General features: G+C 43.4%; 1 protein-coding gene and 2 long non-coding RNA genes across 3 annotated transcripts; 2 read left to right on the forward strand and 1 right to left on the reverse strand.

The window, feature by feature from the left end:
- Positions 1 to 4,736: 4,736 nt before the first annotated feature.
- LOC123087644 (uncharacterized) lies at positions 4,737 to 6,803 on the reverse strand. Its single transcript, XR_006441460.1, has 3 exons — positions 6,316 to 6,803; positions 5,472 to 5,599; positions 4,737 to 5,401 (listed from the first exon to the last, which is right to left on the reverse strand). It is a non-coding gene; the product is annotated as an uncharacterized lncRNA (long non-coding RNA).
- A 2,614-nt stretch (positions 6,804 to 9,417) lies between these two features.
- On the forward strand, positions 9,418 to 11,290 carry LOC123087643 (uncharacterized). Its single transcript, XR_006441459.1, has 3 exons — positions 9,418 to 9,586; positions 9,665 to 9,729; positions 10,440 to 11,290. It is a non-coding gene; the product is annotated as an uncharacterized lncRNA (long non-coding RNA).
- A 3,112-nt stretch (positions 11,291 to 14,402) lies between these two features.
- On the forward strand, positions 14,403 to 16,043 carry LOC123087642 (pirin-like protein). The gene is made up of 5 exons (XM_044509684.1): positions 14,403 to 14,677; positions 14,797 to 14,914; positions 15,007 to 15,069; positions 15,176 to 15,279; positions 15,375 to 16,043. Exons 1-5 carry the CDS (start codon positions 14,562 to 14,564, stop codon positions 15,856 to 15,858), a joined length of 885 nt encoding a protein of 294 aa, XP_044365619.1. The 5' UTR covers positions 14,403 to 14,561; the 3' UTR covers positions 15,859 to 16,043.
- The last annotated feature ends 3,312 nt before the right edge of the window (positions 16,044 to 19,355 follow it).

Genomic DNA, 19,355 nt, shown 5'->3' on the forward strand with positions numbered 1-19,355 from the left:
TATGGCGTTCTCCTCGAAGAGCTCTTCGATTTCGTCATGAAGCTTGCGCTTACGCCTTCTCATCTCCTCCTCCTCCAGATCTTCCCCGACCTTGTGCTCGCCGACGGGTGCCTCGACGGCTGCGATGGCAGCGGGAGCAGGCACAATGGTCGCTGCATCGGCAGCTTCCGCTGCTATGGCGGACTCCGCCGCTCCACCTACGGCTGCAGCCATGGCAGCAGACTGCGCTGCCCCGATGGTTGCCTCCGGCTTGTCCGCCGCATCTTCACGTCCGCGCTTCATCATCGGTCGAAGACAGGAGGAGGGAGGCGTAGGAAGGGAGGAGGGTGGTGAGGAAGGAGGAGAGGGTGGTGAGGTGGTGAGGAAGGAAGAGAGGGTGGGGAGAGGACGAGGGTTTTCTACCCAATTTGGGGAAGAAATGCACTGCTCCTGCCTCTTGGAGTTACCGAGAAGCCGCGGGTGCCGATTTGACTTGACACACCCACCCGGCCGTCCCCATTCCACGTGGGGACGTGGCAGTCGTGCATGCGGTTGTGCACCTTCTGCGGTTTGCCATCAATTGCTATCGGTCTCACAAGTGGGTCCCCTTGTCATCCACACAACCGAGCCACCATAAGTACCACATTTTTCTTTCCCCCGTCTCGACCACTCCACATCTTTCTTTCTCCCCTTCTCGACCAGCGCCGCCGCCGTCGCCGCCATCTCTCGACGACCCCTCTCTTCGCTGCCGGTGCGCGGCCGCCGCCAACTCCGGCAAGTACGTGAGATCTCCCCTCTTCTTCCCTTTCCCAACCGCGTCTCCCAACGGAGGCGGATTTGAGCCGATTGGTTTGGACTGAAACTTAGTTTTTGGATTGGATCTTGATTTGGTTTCTATAGTTTAAGACCAAATCAATCAATTAGTTTGAGCCGCCACTACCACCTACTACTGCTTCAAATCCAAGAGTCGCTGTTCCTAGCCGGAGCTCGTCGGCTCTCTCGAGCTTTGACGCCATGTCTGATCTAGATTCATGACGTGCCCTCGCATATGGCTTTGTCCACGGTTTGAACCTTTGGATTCAATCCAAAAGTTGAAAATGGTTTGGACTGGGTTGGATGACGAGCATGTATAGTTCGGTTTGGTCTAGATTCTAAATGAAAATATCTGGATTGGTTTGGTTTTGATGTGTGCTATGGATTGGACTGGTTTTTGTTTGGATGCCGAACTATTCCCAGGTTTAGATGAGACGGGCATTGCCATTGTCATTGGCATTGCTTTATTACGTAGATGATAGAAAATAGATTGATTGGCTATTGCCAGTATAGGTTATCACTATGATTTATTATATGTATGATCTTTGTATTGTACTATGTACAATTCAACTTAGAGTTCAACACGTTCTGTGTAGAATGGAGGAAGCACAATGTGGATGCTGCAACTCACGGTGCCGGACCAGCCTTTCTACTGCCACGCTGTTCGGCATCTACTTCCAGCCTTCTTTTGTTTTTGCAGCGGTAACAATTTATATGAACCTTCTGACAGTACATTCTTTTTGTTTTTTTTGCTATTTCCACTAATGTATTGTGTCTGTTATTTGTTTTTATCTTACATAGATCGTACCATGCAATGTGAGATTGGCATACAATGAGCTCGTCGCAGACACCGTGACCTTCGATGCTCTTGGGGGCCCATACACTATGCAGGTCAAGAAGGGGCGAAAGATAACCCAAATAGGAGGAGATGATTGGGATCGTTTCATCGCCCGCATGCGTCTTAGTGGGGGTGAATTGATCAGCTTCTCCTTCAGAAAAGATAGGCCCAGGATTTCTGTTATCTATCTAAATTTGATTCCGGATAGTGAGGATGAAGTTCATGAGGAGGAAGATGGTGCTGATTCAGATGATGACGATTCATATGATGATGAGAACCCACTTGTTGAATACCTGTATGCCCAAGGACTCAGACTGGGCGACCAGGAAATCGGCAACCTCTGGGACATGCTTCCGCTACGTGAAGACTACCTAGGGAAGCCATTCGTGACCCGCCTCACAAGGACGAATGTTAAACGGCATATCATGGTATGTTACTTAGTGTGGTAATTACATGATATACATGCTTAGTTAGTGTAGTAGTTCATATGATATGCATGTTGTAGTACTGTGATGAGAGGCCTAGTTTAGAATTCATTTAGTGAAGAATTTTATGACATGCATGTAGTGTAGTAATATGCGATGATATGCTTAGTGTACGCAGTAATCTAATGATATGCCTAATTACTGTAGTAATTTGATGCTTGGCGTATAGTGTACTGATGTGATGATATATATGCTCAGTGTTGAATCCAATGATATATGTGTCTTGAAGTGTATGCTTTGTTGATAATTGCACGTGACATGATCATATATCATGTCAACTGTTTTGCTATTTCCACTAATGTATATGATCATGTCAACTGTTTTCAGAAATTACCTAAGAGGTTACTTGATAGCTGTGGCATCGACCCGGATGAAGAAGGCATGGCTGCTGGACTACGCCTTACCAGAACGGGCTCCATCACCAGTTGTGCCTATGCAGTGGACACGGACGGTCGCACTGTCTTGAGCAGGGCAGGGTGGAAGAAGTTCCTTCGTGCCAAGAATCTTCGGGTAGGACAGGCCATCCTACTCACTGTTGCGAACACCCGTCGCCATGACTTGAGGATGATGATCACCATCCACCTGATTTAGAACTGGGGTGGGCCATGTATCAATCTGAAATGAACTTGTTATGTTAGCTCTTGTTTGCGAGTACTTGTCGTGTATTACCGTACCTATATCTACTCATATCTAGGTACTATTGCTTGTGATGGATTGCAACTATTATTAACTGGTAACTAATGCTCTACTAGCTATGATTATTCCACTGTGTGATGTTTTATAGGCTGTAGTGTGACATGGTAACTGTTATATATGGTAGAGGCTTGTCTCTAAGACCTTGTACAATGCAAGGTGCTTAGGGATGTGCTTCCACTGTGTGATGTTTTGTACGTGCCAGGTTGTAGTATGAAATACTAACTGTTCTATATGGTAGTGGCTGGTCTCTAATTGGACCGACATGTTGAACTAGTATCAATGGTAGAGGCGTTTCGTTATGCGCCACATTCAACAGTTCACATAATTAATTATCCAAAGATTAAGGTATGAAACCCTTGGTCATACATAGCAACATTTCGTTCCTAAAAATTAAGGTACTTCCACATTCAGCCTCCCAGCCTCACAACTTCAGCCAGCCTGGTGAACTCCAGGTTTTTTCCTGCAAAACACACATGTGATGTTGGAGGCAAGAAAATAAATATGCCAGGGGTCTTGTCATGACATCTAATCGCACGGAATGCTAGTACAAATGATGGAGAACAAAACATCCAACATGAGCAAATTCATAGGAGTTCTAGATCCATGGATACCATCAAGAAAAAATGCTCAGTTTTAATTCAGACACAAGACTATGTGAAAACATGCATATTTCATATCAGCAACATTGATATGGCATCTTTGCAAGCTTGGGTCAGTGACTTGTCTTGTGTTTCATGGCATGACAATAATTTTAACAATAAATAGACATGAAATTGACCCAAACTCGTGTACAAAGTTAGGCCATATGATGCATGGATTAATTCGCACATAAATGACAAAATGCCAACTTTGTATAGAATTTGCAGTTCTGAAATATTTCAGTGTGTACCGGTGTGTACTGAAACTACAGTAGTGAAATAATTCAGTGTGCATCGGTGTGTACTGAAATTGTAGTAACGAAATATTTCAATGCCTACCGATGTGTACCGAAATATTTCAGTGTCTACCACTACAACATAACAAATTTTGCCTAGGGCAGTACCGAAATATTTCAATGCCTACCGGTGTGTACCAAAATATTTCAGTGTCCACCACTACAACATTACAAATTTTGCCTAGGGCAGTTCCGAAATATTTTAGTGCCTACCGGTGTGTACCGAAATATTTCAGTGTCTACCACTAGAACATTACTAATTTTTCCTAGGGTTCATATGATGCCTAGGGTTCACATACATCATAATCCATCCTCCAAATCCATGTACTCAAATGTTCATGCAATTCATTGAGATTAAAATGCCATCTAGCATTCCCTCTCTGAGCTATTATGATCAGTATCACCATGATGTAAGCACGAGCAGTAGAAAGATGAGGAGTGGGGAAGCTTACTCTAAACATAGCTACCGCCGCCGTTCAGATGAGGAGAGCGGCGAGGGAAGCGTGGAGAACGGCGGGGAAGCGAGGCCGCGGCCATTGTCCTCCTCATCTTGCGCTTCGAAGTCTCCGGTGGCTCAGTTGGAGGCTGCACAATCTGCAACGGCACCTCGTGCACGGTGGTTCCTGATCTAGTGGATGCTCTACCCTGGATCTGAACGCCCACCACCTCCGCCTGGTCCACTCGCTGGACGAATTGGCCTACTCCATCGCCCAGAGGAGGATCTCGATCTTCTGAATCGGTTGCACGGGCTGGGGGAAAAAGCTTTGCCCTCTCCTTCTTCGTCAAATTCTTGAGAGTGGCCATTGCCGTCCAGCTCATCTGCCATGTGTTGTCAAACCAAGAATGGATCTCCCTCAACCTGGCCAACTTGACCTGGTCGCCGCCGGCGATCTGCACGAAGTCGGTGTTCTCGCCGCCGGCCATCAGCTCGATCTGCCGTGGAAGAGGGGGTGGGGGTGGGTGGGGGGGAGGGGTTGCCTGAGTGGAGCGAAGTTGCAGCGGCAAGAAGGAGGAGATGACTGCGGTGGACATGGAGGAGAGGGAGGAGATGGCCGCCGATGAGTAATTGTGGAATGTGTAGCACCATGGCGGCGGTTATTCATTTGACGAGAGGGGCGGCGCGTGCAAATTTTCCTAGGACTAAACTGCCCCTAGATTAAAACGCGTCCCCACCTTGTCACGAGTACCGGCCCCACTCGTTTTAGTACTTTCGCGTACTTTCATCGAAGTACTACCCAGTACTTCGTATTTGTCTGCCGTTAGATCGACATCAACGAACGGTTCTAAAAAAGCCCAACCACTCTAAAACTTGTACACAAATATAGCATACTTCCATTGAAATTATTTTCTTCCATAAACCACTTTCAAAAACGCCCATAGCACTTTAGTACATCAGCATGTTTTGTAATCGAACTCGAAGAGATATCTAGAGATATACACAGGTCATACACATCTTTGCACTGTTGGGACATCCCATACACATAGTTTGAACTATTTTCGTTAACAGAACAAAATTTAAACAGTACTAATGTTCCTGCAATACACATATATAGAGGAAGTCAACAGTAGCTCTACCTGTATTCCTTCTTGAGCGTGGATTTGAATTAGAGATACCATAAAGAGGGTCTTGTCGGGGTTTTCTATTTACTAAGCCAGCTGGAGTTATATGAGAATTAGATATGAACACTATCAATACGCATAAAAGACAAGTGAACATTAGATGTACCAGAGTGATGTATAACTTGTTCCATAACAGGACACCAAAGTGGTTATGGGGAGACAAATTGTCCTGGATTCTGCACAACTCCCACAAGAAGAATTCAGGCAAGCTACCTAATTCTTTGAACAGCACCCCTGAATATCACATAAACCCATTGTTAACTTTCATGACAGGACAATATAAACGCAATCAAACTACAAGTCTACAACACATGAAAACTACTACCAGATTTTTTTATGCATGTCATAATACAAAGTGTTTATTAGTCATTTAATTCACATCTCACAAGCGGATATGTATTACATAATCCTGCTCCTATTCAAGTACTACGTATGCTGAGCCCTAGGTGATGTCATTTCTCTATATGTGAGCCTTTAGTTTGTGATTTGCATTACAGCTGACTTGGACATGCACTGCTGAAAGTTAAATGCATACTTTTAATTTAATTCATAATGCACATTAAAAAGAAAAGGGAATTCTTCTAACTATATAAGAATCAAGTCATTTCATTTTTCACTAAAAACTAAATTACTTATTTGTGATGGTTGTCAGTAGGCAAAAGCAGTTCCTTATTTTTAATAAATATCGTGTCATTTGCTCAGTACTTATTCAGCGGAACTGATCATAAATGCAGTATCAAACTCACATGTGGTGTCATTAGCTGTGTTCCTAATTTGGAGGACTTGACATATAAACAGTTGTTGAAAGAACATATTTTTAAAGGATTTGGTGCAAGCATACAACAGATTATTGCTAGCTTGTGATTCAACATATCAAAACTACAAGGTTAATCTAAATCAGGTCCTTGAATATCTAACACTAACAGGGAGTTCAAGATTGTGGCACCTACTTTTTCCCTATAAAAGTGGACTTCTAAAATAGAATTCACCAATTAACAGAGCCCAAATTGCATTATAAGAACAATTATTCCTCGAACTCGGCTGCAGTTCATTGTGGTGCTTCCCTCTTTCCTATATGACATTAACTTCCAATGGGCACGCATTACTTGCATATCAACCAGAAGAGGAAAACACACTACTTACATACCAAATAGGCAGAGAAGATGTACAATTATTTTAACCACGAGAGGAACGCACAATAGCGACGGCCGTTCACAGAGATGATGGAGGCACAATCAAGAATCCTACCGAGACCAGGAGAGGGGCGCCGAGGCAGCGCTTGGGGGAAAGGCATCGGCTGCCTGCCGCGGCAGAGGGTCGGGCGGTGGCGTCGAGCATCACAAAGACGCCGGGGAAGGGGCACCTAGGCGGTGTGTGTAGTGCGCGTTGCGCCTTCGGACTCGCGCGTGAGGTGCGGCGGCTGGAAGGATAAGAGAAGATGGGGGGAGTGCCTTACCGAACCGTCGGCGTCGAAGTCGATGTAGCCGAGGCGGAGCAGCACCGTCGAGCGCAATTCAGCTCCCGCGCGTGCGAAGACGCCGAGCAGCCATACCAGATGAGGCGCGGAGCCGCGCTGGCGACGGAGACCCATGGATGCGGGGGCGCATGGAGAGGCATGGAGAACGTCTCCACAGGGGAGGATCGGAGGAGAGAGGTTAGGGGATCCAGGCCGATGGGAGAGATGAATCAGCGGAGATAAGGGCATCTACAATGCAAGGCTCTTAGCTAGACGCTTAGGGAGAAAAAATAATATTAAAGAAAATAAAAAGGCATCTAGGCATCTTGTCTTCCAATAGAAGACGCTAATTAGAGGCGCTACATGTAGATCGGCAACAGAGGCGAAGAGCTGCTTGTGTTCAGCGCGTACTTGAGAAAACACCAAGCGCCCGATGCACTACTTTGCGTCCCTCTTGCGCCTGACACCAGGATCTGCCAGGGAATCATTGATGCAACCGCCCATCTAGCAGGAACTATTTCCTGGCGCCCTCCACTAGCGCCTTGCGTTGGAGATGCCCTAAGTGGTGTGGAGAAAAGATATGTTCTTTTCTTTCTATACAACATCTGTGGCGTGCTTTTTTTTTTGAGGGAATGGGGGAGGTGTGCTATTTGCACGGAGGTACAGATAATGGGGGAGGTGCGTAGGGATAGGGAAGGTTAACTCTTCGTGGAACGTGGGAGGTGGACCTAACAACACATGCTATTATTTCGTTGCTAGATATGCGATGCTATAGGGGTGTTTTTGTTGTAGTGTTCTTGGGGTACTCTCTGTATGATGGTATCCATCATTATTTGGCCAGACACAGGTGACTAGCTCACAGGGATGCCGAAACATGACAACAAGAAAGAAGAACAAATCCGGTAACAAGGAGCCGGTGTAATGAGCATGAGAATGACTCAAGAGGATACCAACATATCTCACCACAGATTTTGTAAAGTATCGCGAAGCAAGTGAAATAGCATATGATAACCAAAAGGCTGACTCGAATATCATTTGTGTAAATACATGGATCAATATGGATGTCCGCGGTTCCGCTATTGATCATTGAATGAAAGGTGTTTTCGTTCATGTCTATATTTTATCGAACCTACAGAGTCACATGCTTAAGGGGATTACGATCTGTTGAGTTTTACTGGAGTGAAGAATATGAGAAAATATTCTCCAAATAATTTCAAAAATGAAAGAAATTGTTTCAAGAGAGAAACGGAAAGCGTTTCGAGGTTACCTAAAGTGTTTCGGGGAATACCATGTAATATTGGGAAATGATATATAGGTGGAAATTGTTTTCGGGGACCTAACATAAATAATAGAGGGCTTAGATAATTATCTAGGACTCCCTAGTATTTATTTAGAGTCAATGATGCCCTCTCTCTCCCTCCTCTCCCTCTCTCTCTCATTCTAGTCATGATCTAGTTCTAGTTTTCTCTAGTCCACATAATAGAGAAGTCCCGTGAGGTTCTGCTCTCCCTCCTCTAGTTCTTATCTAGGAGGAATATTAAGGCGGAGTAGCATAGGGTTCCTATCTAGGAGGAGAGCCTTGCAAGATAGAAGAAGGCCAAAGAGCAGGCTATCATGTTCATGAACCCATGCATGATCAATGCCACGTTAAGGAAGTATTGGGAGCTCACTCATGCGGAGATCATGGCCTAATCCGAGGTCTCTCGTGAAGGTGATGAGCATGAAAGTGCTTGATACATGACATAAGACATACTATGTTGTGGTGATTTTGGATCGAACTTGGTCAATATGGTGCCTTTTTTATGAAGTCTATGCATCTTTTAATTTGAATTGCTCGATTAGATGAACTATATACATGTTTATTATTGATCTGTTGTGTATGTTCAATTTGAATCATTCGAATGGCAGATGAAATACTATGCAATTATTTGAAATCTATATGACCAAGGCTAGAAGAATCTGTAAACAAAGTTTAGAAGTTAATTATAGGGGTTTGGCTAGGTCTGGCCACCGTTTAACCCCTCAAATTATAAAGACTTAAGCATAATGAGACATATAAGGAGTTGAGATATAAGGATAGGCTAAAGATGCCTTTAGATCCAACTAAACTACTACGGGACCTTTGGCGGTTCAGATTTGTCGTTGTTGAACCTAAACTGACAAATGCCGCTTTTCTTAAATAATCAAAGAAACAAATAATTTCTGGCACCCTAATTTTTTGGCATCCACACATCTACCCCAGTGGCTAACGCCCCACTCGAGTACCCAGGAGACCTGGGTTTGACCCCAGCCACGCCCCTTTTTCTTTCAGTTTTACTAAAAAACAGTCGTCTGTTTTCATTTTGGCTTCAAGTCGAATTTTCAGTCGTTCGATTCAGTTCTGAGATCTGCGCTGGTGTGGCTGAACTTTTCGGGCCCGCTTTGTCTTAGTGGGTCTTAGTGGATCCTTTTGGGTCATTTTCGCGCCCGCTTTTTTCCAGTGTCGCGTGGAGGATCTAGTCTGTCCTCCTCAATCCTTATCCATGGCGACGACGGTGGGCTCGAGGCGACGATAGAGAGGTCAAACTTCAGATATTGTCTTCTCTGTGGCATATCGCCTCCCTTTCTTCTCTCCATTTGTTGCCCCTCTCCTCCAGCATGCCCTTCCCTACCATGGCGCCTTCTCTCTCTCCTTCCCCTCCCATGGTGCCCATCCCTCCATTCCCATGACACCCCTCCCCCTCCCTTCTTCATATGGCGCCTCATTACTCTCTATTCTGGTGTCTGTGAGTCTGTCCCTCTCTCTTCTTGAACCCAAGAACACAAGCAGATCTCAAATCCTAACTCTCTCTGTTATTGTATAGGTTCATCCGGGTTCAGTTTTGCAGATCTGTAGCAATCAAGTCCTAATCCCTTTCTGCTGCTTCAGGTTATTGGAATTCAGTTTTGCAATTCTCTACAACAGCCAATTAAAACTAAGGCAACACCAATGCTTTTGTGATGATTTCGTTGTGTCTAGATGGAACTGAAATGCTACCATGTGCTCAATTTTATTTAATGTGAAAGTCATGCTATCTTGTAAGATAATATACTACATATATTAGTTACTAGGTGTTTGTTTTGATTCATGGTGTCCATGAATGTTGTAGTCTTGTTTTACATTATGCACATATGAAAATCTGCAGCAATTTGGTACAAGCAGTACCCTGAATCACATATCTGAGGTGTTCCATCTTATTTTATTGTCTCTATATATTTCCCATGTTTTTTGTTATCACGCAAGTCCCTGTTTCTCGGTCATCAAGCTTGTTGCTTCCTCGACCTTTTTGTTGCTTCCTCGACCATTTTTTTTCAAAAGTCAGAAGGTTTGATTGCACCTTTATATAGCTTAAATTGTAGTCTTATGCACCCCATCTTTTTCTTTGTTCACTAGTGTTTTGCTAAACATATACATTCCCCCTTAACCAATTCATACACGCATTTTTCTGTGAATGTATTGATACTTATGCAATAGCGGTAGTCCGGCCGAATTTTCTTCAATGAGTAGTCTCAACTGCTTGAGGTGGTCAAGTTTCCCCTTTTTGGGGGTTTCCTAGTCAGTTGAGCTCTGGCCCATTCTCATATGCTAATCTTGTGTAGGAAGATTGCCAGTGTTGCACGAGCATGGAATTGTGGACGTCGTTGTGCACTATTCTAAGGTGTCGGCTAGCTGGCTAGAGGCGTGTGTGGTCACGGCCTAGTGACTTTTGTTCATTTTCTTCACTCTAGTGTATTTTGTCCATTTCTCTCTAAGTCTCTTGCTCTGGTCTCTTATGTTGTTGTCAATCATTTTATCTATGTATTCATTCTAAGGTGAACAACTGACTTCTTACTATTCTTCAACTGTATTCATTATTTTTGTTCCTCAGTTTGTAAGATTGCCTTCTCAGTCTTATATTAGTTTTTGTAATAGTATCAGTCCTCATTTTATCATATTTAGTTATCATTTGCATCTTTCTTCAGTCCTATCTCTCACGAGTCTTGTCTTTTAGTAGATGATTATTTCTGTTTTGAACCTCCTGTTCATGTAAGTCCTAAGTTTTAAGTTTTCTGTTTTCTGTTTTTTGCACTGTTTTTTTGCTAGATTATTTTCACTTTTTAGTCATCAGTACTCCTAAGTATCAGTTTTTAAATGTGACACCGTAACATTTTGCCAAATACATGTATTACATTTTATTAATGACATAAAGATTTCAGAAAATTATACGACAATTTCTTACAATTGTTTTTTTTAAATCAGGTTGGAAAATTTGTTCCCATGTTTAAAAATATATATGTTTCAAACGGTGTTCCCTTTTTCAAAATTGGTTGTTTTTAAATAAATGTTCATATTTTAAAAAAGTTATTCAGAATTTTCTAAAATTGTTCCCACTTAAGAAACGGATATTTCAAAGATTGTTCGGGCCTGCACGTTTTCAATATTTGTTTGCCCTTCAAAAATGATTTAAATCTCGGCGCTGCTCTATGTGGTTTAAATGTTCGGGCCTCGCATCATAACATCAATGTTAGATGCGTGTAGTGGCTAGTGGGAGCAATTCAGCAGTGTTAGGTTGTGTGAGTACGAATCCTAGTTTTCTCTTTTTTATGTGTTTTTTACTATGCGTGTTTTACAAAAAGTGTTTTTTACTATGCGTGTTTTACAAAAAAGAAAAAAATCGCCTCGTGTCTATTCGCCCAGACCAGTTGCGACCGCACCCTTTCAATATTTTTACTTTGCGTTTTACGAAAAAATAAATCCCCCCAAAAAACGAAAAAACAAACAAAATCTTGTAGTATATGTAAAAAGAAACATAAAAACCAAAGTATCAGTTTTAGTTCTCTTCAACTATATGTTAAGTGATTAGTTATTTTGTCAGTGTTTGTTCATTATCTTAAGTGTCTCATTTTAGTTCTATTCAGTTATTTGGTCAGTGTTTGTTCTTGTCTATCAGTTTTAAGTTAAGTCATTTATTATTCTAACTAGTTTAGTTTCCATTCAGCTTATTATTTTTAGTTTATTTTGTTATTCCTGTATTTTCAGCATTCATTTTAAATTTGTTAGACTTGATATGTGTTAATAATTCTTGTAGTTTAAATTAGTTATCTGGTGAGTCTCTGTTCTTAGTTTTTCAGTCATCTTTTTGATTAGTCTTCATTTTTCAGTGCAGTTATTTCATTAATTATTATTCATTTTTTTTAGTTTTTCTAGGAAGAGTTTGTCTATGTGTTTATCATTTTCTCGTTCAATCATGTTAGGTATCATTTTATCTGTCATTCTAGTGTCTGAACCCGTAGGTGTCAAATTCAGTTTATAGTTTTTGGTTGAGTGTTAGGTGTCATTTTTAGTATCGTCAGTTAATGTTCTTCAGCTTTGTGTTGTATTCAGTTTTGTCATCTCAGAAGTGTCATAAAATTCTTAGCCATATATCAGTTTGTAGTTTTCAGTTTCAGTCATCTTCATTGCAGGTTAGTTCATGGTTATGTTCAGTGTCAATTTCAGTCTTATTCAGGTTTCAGTCATCTTTAGCTTTTTCATGCTACTCATTTCTTTAGTGTTAGGTTTGTTAGCTAGTTTAGCAAATTTGTTCATACAGTTTTCCGTCTATCTATATTTTCTTTCTCAGTTTCAGTGTTGTGTGCATTTTTTTAGTATTTTTCATTGTTTTACATGTTTTTGAATCATCAGTCATCTATATTTTTCAGCTATCCCTCATTATTCTAGTTAGTCCATGATAATTTCGGCGAGGAAGCTGATTCCCCTGCTGCTTTTTTATTTTACTCATCGCAAGCAGCATCACACGCAGTTGCATCCATGTCTTCTCTCCCCACCACCCGCCAGCTAACGTCACGCTTCCACATATTTCTTTTCTTTGTTACAAGCCTGCGTCCTCTTCCAGGTGTGAGTCCTCTACCTCGAGGCCTCGTTGGGTTACACCACCGCGGGCACGGTACGTATCAATGTTGATACTACTATTTTCGCGAATAATCGCTGCTTGGGAGTGGGTGTTTTTTATCTGTGATCACCATGGATGTTGTGTGCTGGCATGCAATGAACGTTTTGAAGGCGTAACATCACCAGAACTTGCTGAAGTAGTGGCCTGGCCATTAGGCGTGTTCACATTTTCCAGAGATCATGGTCACATGTTTGTGCTTCTTAATTCTGATTGTCTCTCTCTGACTTTCAGTGCATTCATTCTGATGCTCAGGATCTATCTTTGTTGGGCTCGGTGATAGCTGATATAAAGTCTCTGGTGGCTGTTGTATCTTCAAGCATGTTCATCGCGACTTGAATGTAGCGGCACATCTATTAGCTCGCAATAGTGAACATTCAGTTTGTAATATTTCTGTTGATGTAATCCCCTGGTGTATCTGGGAAGTACTTTAGAATGATGTTACTTAATCAATAAAGTGCCTGACAGTCTCTCTCTCTCTCTCTCTCTCTCTCTCTCTCTCTCTCTCTCTCTCTCTCTCTCTCTCTCTCTCTCTCTCTCTCTCTCTCTCTCTCTCAAAAAAGACTTCTTTTCTTTGTTTAGTTATTATACTTGGAGAGGAAGAAGGTGATCAGGTAGAGGGGAGGTAAGTGACGGGAAAGGGAGGGCTTTTTGACCTAGGGTACTAGTGGCGGTCGGGGCTATAGCCCAGCCCACTATCAGGGGAAGCTTTTTTCTATGCGTGTGTGTGGTTTGTTAACGGGTTGGTTAGGCGGCCCGTTAGGTGTACAGGACGGGGCGCTACACATTCGAGGACCAGAAAGGCTGAGGCACATTTTTTCGACCTGAAACGAGTAAGGATTCAGACGCTTTTTTTAAACTGAACTTTAGACTGAGTACCTAGTACAGACAGCTGTCAACCTATGACTGGAACAAAAAAGCAACCTGAAGCTAATTTAAAAACAGACATCTGTTGTTTAGTCACTCCCTTTTCTTTTTCACTTCTCTTTTTGGTGCAAATTCAGATGCTTTTTAAAATATTCAAAACTTTTAAATCCTAATTTCAAATCTAACATGTTATACATGAAAATCCCTCAGAAAAATGTGTAGATTTTAAATATGCTATTATCTTGCATGTCAATAATTTATACTAGAATTAAGTCTATGGTGCTTAATTAATATCTTCTTTATATGGGTATTCTGGAAAATCCTACTCCCTCCGTTTCAAAATAAGTGACTCAACTTTGTACTAACTTTGTAGTAAAGCTAGTAGTACAAAGTTGAGTCACTTATTTTGAGATAGAGGCACTATTACATATGTTTATACCCCATTACTCTCTATTTTTTTTTCTTTATATAGTTTTCAGAAAAGCTGCGGGTGGTGCGACCAATGCTTACCCTATTTTTTTTTTTTTTGTGTGTGTGGGTGTATTTGCTGCATAGCCATCATGATTAGTGTGGGTCGGGGGCGGGGGTGACGAGTGACGACGGCCTCACGCCAGCACGTCGTCGGGCACACCACCCACCGCAAGCAGCAAAAGAATAGAAAAAAAGGAAGCAGCCGCGCTGCGCTGACCGTTACTTCAACGGCCGGAGGAGGAGGAGGTCATGGCGACGACGATGCTGATGCAGAACCTCCTCGTCTTTTCATCCTCCTCTTCTTCTCCCCCTATTTATAGGGCACCCGCGCGCCTCACCAGGCAGAATAGCCACTGTGTTCATCTCGCGTCCAGAAAGACAAGCTCAAGCTCTACAAGCAGCGCCAACAACAGACCTCTTCTGTTCCTAGTCCTCTTGTTCCACGCCAGCGATCATGTCTTCCTCTTCCACGCCCGTCCCGTTCGAGAATCCGAGGAAGGTAGTGAAGAAGGTGCTGTCCTTGTCCCAGTCCGAGGGGGACGGCGCCACCGTCCGCCGGAGCATCGGCGGGTAAGACACCATCAACCCCTATCTGAAGAGATCACGCCCGATTAATCGACTCTGAATTTCACATCATGGGGCGCTGGCGTTGACCTCTGTCTGTATGTCTCTTCTTGTTGCTGCTTCAGTTGCGAGCTCCGGAACCTGGACCCGTTTCTCCTGCTCGACGAGTTCTCCGTCTCCAAGCCCGCCGGATTCCCCGACCACCCCCACCGGGGCTTCGAGACCGTCACCTACATGCTAGACGTACGGACGCATGCTCTGAGCTTCTTCCATCCTGTTGCCTTCAAGGTGTTTGCTGAAATGCTATTCTGTCTTCTGCGTTTCTGACGATGCAGGGGGCCTTCACCCACCAGGACTTCTCTGGCCGCAAGGGCACCATCAGGACAGGAGATGTCCAGGTCTGATCTACTCATCCAGTTCTTCAGACAAACCACTTGAGACTTGACCCATTCCATTTTTGACTTGAGAACCAACAATGCATCTGAATGCTCTGTTCCTCAACAGTGGATGACGGCAGGGCGCGGCATCGTGCACTCGGAGATGCCGGCAGCCGACGGCGTGCAGAAGGGCCTGCAGCTCTGGATCAACCTCGCCTCCAAAGACAAGATGTATGTATCATGACAATGGTTATTTGCATATGATGTATGTATCAACCACTCACACACCAATTCTGCTTCTGCAAATGCCCATTCATTAATGCCAGGATTGAGCCAAGGTACCAGGAGCTCGAGAGCAAGGACATCAGCCAGGCCGAGAAAGACGGCGTGGCGGTGCGGATCATTGCGGGGGAAGCCTTCGGGGTGCGGTCGCCGGTCTACACACAGACGCCCACCATGTACATGGACTTCACAATGCAACCAGGGTCGCAGCTCCACCAGCCGATCCCCGAGGGCTGGAACGCCTTCGTGTACATCATTGAGGGGGAGGGCGTGTTCGGCAAGGAGGGTGCAGCTCCGGCGAGCGCGCACCACTGCCTCGTCCTCAGCGCAGGGGACGGGCTCAGCGTGTGGAACCGGTCCGGCGCGCCGCTGCGGTTTGCATTAGCAGCGGGACAGCCGCTCAATGAGCCGGTGGTGCAGCAGGGGCCCTTCGTCATGAACTCACGTGCCCAAATCCAGCAGGCCATGGAGGACTACTACTACGGCCGCAACGGCTTTGAGAAGGCCAGCCAGTGGAGCTCCGCCTGATTCTCATCGGTGTCTCGCCGTGATGATGATCAACATCGTGGTGCATTCTCTTGCAAAACATTGGGAAGGAAAGGGAAATTGCATTGTACCATTATATTGATGCCTTTGTGTAGAATGTAGTAGTAGTCTTGTTTTTCTTTGATTCTTTTTTTTACTTGTTTATAAAAGAATCTGATGCAATAAAAGTGTGTAATGAGGAGGAACTTATTAATGATTGTTTCATCCTAAAAAAGCGAATTGTTTCATCAAAGATTTGGGCAATAGTGCAATGGGAAATGATGGGTGGATATCAAGTGGGGGACAAAGAACATTCAGATTTCAAGTGGTGCTCCATGGTCAGGCGTTTCACATTTGATCTTCTCAGTCCATTGCTTCTTGATAGCTTTATTCTCTCATGATACAGTTCTGTTCCAATGTATATGTAGTGATCAAATTGTAGATGCAGATAGTTTCAAAGGATTCGTGATTTGTCACAAAAATGCTACTACCTCTGGACTTGTTTTTCTTTGTCACAAAAACGTCTGGAGTAGTATAATTTAATTGTTGCTGCCAAATTTTATTATCTCTGGACTTCGGTCAGCTTACATTGGTCCTCTAAAACAATGTACAAAGTTATTGTATATGGTTGATAGAAATTCAGAGTGCCATTATCGTGTACCAGTGTTTGATAGCAATGCAGAGTGCTTCTATGAAACATAGTGTTGTGTGCACAGACAGGTTTAGCAGCGTGCCTGTTGTACAGGTTTTGATGAGCTATATGATTTTTCCTATATAAATCATTACCTACAAAGTCGTAGCTATATATCTTCAAGGAAAAGTTTCAGAATTTTTTGACTGTTGGTTTAGAAGATGTGTATTTTCCTAATTGACTGTCCTAAAAGGCTGACAGATTTGCTAGTCAAATTTGAGTATGCTCTTGGCCATCTTAATGAGGTTTCCTAGAGATTAAAATATCTAGAGACTTGTATAGGATGAAAATTCCTTGCTCCAGTGAAATTTCATGATTTTTGTACTTGTGATTTACTCCCTCCGTCCCACAATATAAGATGTTTTTGCAAGCTAACATAGCTTGCAAAAACGTCTTATATTGTGGGACGGAGGGAGTAGAAGCTAACAAAATAAAATGAAGGATGACTATCTGAATTTTCAGATAGATATTGTGGTTTGTCTTGAGTTGAAGATTAGGCCTACTTAATGATAAGACAAAGAATGGTATCTTCACTAAAGTTGTAGCTCATTTCCTGAACTTTTCAAACATGTATATATTGGATACGTTGATTCTATAGATTAAAAGATACAAAAAAGGTCTTTTGAAAAAATGTATAGCAAACAGAGAAACAATTACATTTTTCTAACACATCCATCAGATTTTGGATTTGAGATCATCCATATGTATTTCAGATAAAAAGATGCATACTATGTTATATTAGTACATTGTCAGGCAGAGAAATCATCTTATTGGTACCACATTTGTCATGAATTCAACTCCAAAGTTACAAGATTCAAAGGGACCCGCAGGAGCGTGCGTTTGGTTCTCAAGGAAGACCCTATCTTTGCCTGACATGAGAACTATGTTTGGCTCTCAAGGAAGACCATCTATTTGCCGACACGACTAGTGCCTCTGGCTCTCAAGGAAGACCCTCTCTTTGCCGACACGACAAGTGCCTCTGGCTCTCAAGGAAGACCCTCTGTTTGTCAGACATGACAATCAAGGCCGTTCGTGCCAAGGAGAAGCCCTTATGTCCAAGGAGCCCGTCATTGCCATAGTAATCTCGGGCATCCTCTCCTAGACTGATGAACTTGTGTCTAATGTCTCTGTGGTCGATGCTGACGGTGTCCAGTTGGTGCGACGGAGAAAGAAGTTGAGTATCATGTTAGCCGCAAGAACGATGATTGATTGGCCCTCCTCGACATCACCTCTTCCACATATCTTGTGTGAATGCTTTGCAACGTTTGATCTCGCCTTTGTTAGTTGTACCTTATGCATTTTATGTGTCTACCATTTGAGCAGGAGGGAATTGCATAATCCACCACTTATTGGGGCTAGTGTTGCACAGAACACCTACTATACGGGTTTGTTGCAGAAAACACCACATATTGGTGTAATACATTGCAACTAGATCTAATCTAGTGTTTGGATACATTGACATAATTTTATACAGATGGGTCCCACTTGTAAGTGCACATGTGGCAATAAAAACCGGTCACATCAGCCAACATATTAGATCGTCATTATCTCCCAAACTTGTGGTCCAATTGAGCCGAAACTTTCTCAAATTAGTATTGAATACATGTAGTATTTACTGGAATTGTTTCTCATTTTTCTGAAAAATGTCAAAAATTGAACCAAAAAATTGTACGGGCTAACCAAAACTTTCATTATCTTCAACCCATTGATCCAAATGGGGTAAAACTTTCCCAGAATGGTACTGTAGACATGTGAAATTCACAGGAATTTTTCATATTTTCTGAAATTGTTAAAATTTGAACCAAAATTTAAATGAAACAAGTTCGGCATGTGATCACTAGCACCAAAAACATGGTAGATATTGTTGCCATTAGATTTTAGCATCCAAGTATTTGCTATATGGCCACTACAGCAAACTAGTTGCCATGTGGCCAATACAACCATCACAAAATAATATGACTAGTCTTGCATACTTGTTCTGGAGGAGGCGCTCCAGCTCTCTGTGGCCGGCAATTGCATCTACCCGCCACTGCCGCCGCCATCGCTACCAGCACCACATACACCCACGCCGGCACCGCCCACAGTCACCAAGACATACGCAGTGGCAGGGCATCGTGCGGGAGGGTCGGCACACCACTGGTGTGGCTCGGTGCATCGGAGCAGGAGGCGGCCTACCTTGAGCAGCGGCACTGCCGCACGCTAAAGGAGAAGTGGACTGGTCAGAGCACCGCATGCGACACGAGCGCGGAGAGGAGGAGCACCGATAGCACTAGCCGCGCGAGGAGGAGAAGGAGCGGCGGAAGCAGGAGGAGGCAAGCGGCGCCAGGCAGCCATGGCGTAGTAGCAGACGTCGGAGGAGGCCGCGCTCGCAGCCTACCAGACAGCGTTCCCCTGGGCACAGCCGCCAAAGTTCTTTGACTTCACCTGCTCCAACGATGAGGATGACGCTTACGGCTGTGGGCGAGAACTGTTGTGAGGATTTTTGTTTTTATTATGTTTTATTATATTTAGTTATGTTTGAAGGGGACTTTGGCCAGCGGTTTTAATGTTTAATCATGTATTATTAATATTCATGTTTTAAATTTAAATATTTTTTGAGCAGTTATCTATGGTCGCCCTGTCATGTTTGGGCGCTATCAAGCTTTGATTTTGGTGGCCTAGCGAACTACCCTATCTGTTTTTCTTGGAACATTTGCACCCCCCCCCCCCTAATTGGCCCCAACTCTAGCATTAACACCTAAAAAAACCATGTGCCCAAATTTGCCCCTTTACCGTAAGGGAACTGGTTCCCTTACGGAAATACCCTTAA

Source organism: Triticum aestivum, chromosome 4A (genome assembly GCF_018294505.1).
Source record: "Triticum aestivum cultivar Chinese Spring chromosome 4A, IWGSC CS RefSeq v2.1, whole genome shotgun sequence".
Classification (NCBI taxonomy): Eukaryota; Viridiplantae; Streptophyta; class Magnoliopsida; order Poales; family Poaceae; genus Triticum; species Triticum aestivum.

Bases quoted from the DNA above. Each gene is read 5' to 3' on its own strand.
- LOC123087642 (XM_044509684.1), top strand. From the start codon at position 14,562: ATGTCTTCCTCTTCCACGCCCGTCCCGTTCGAGAATCCGAGGAAGGTA. The intron at 14,678-14,796 runs GTAAGACACCAT...TTGCTGCTTCAG, and splicing joins GTCCGCCGGAGCATCGGCGG to TTGCGAGCTCCGGAACCTGG. The intron at 15,280-15,374 runs GTATGTATCATG...CATTAATGCCAG, and splicing joins CTCGCCTCCAAAGACAAGAT to GATTGAGCCAAGGTACCAGG.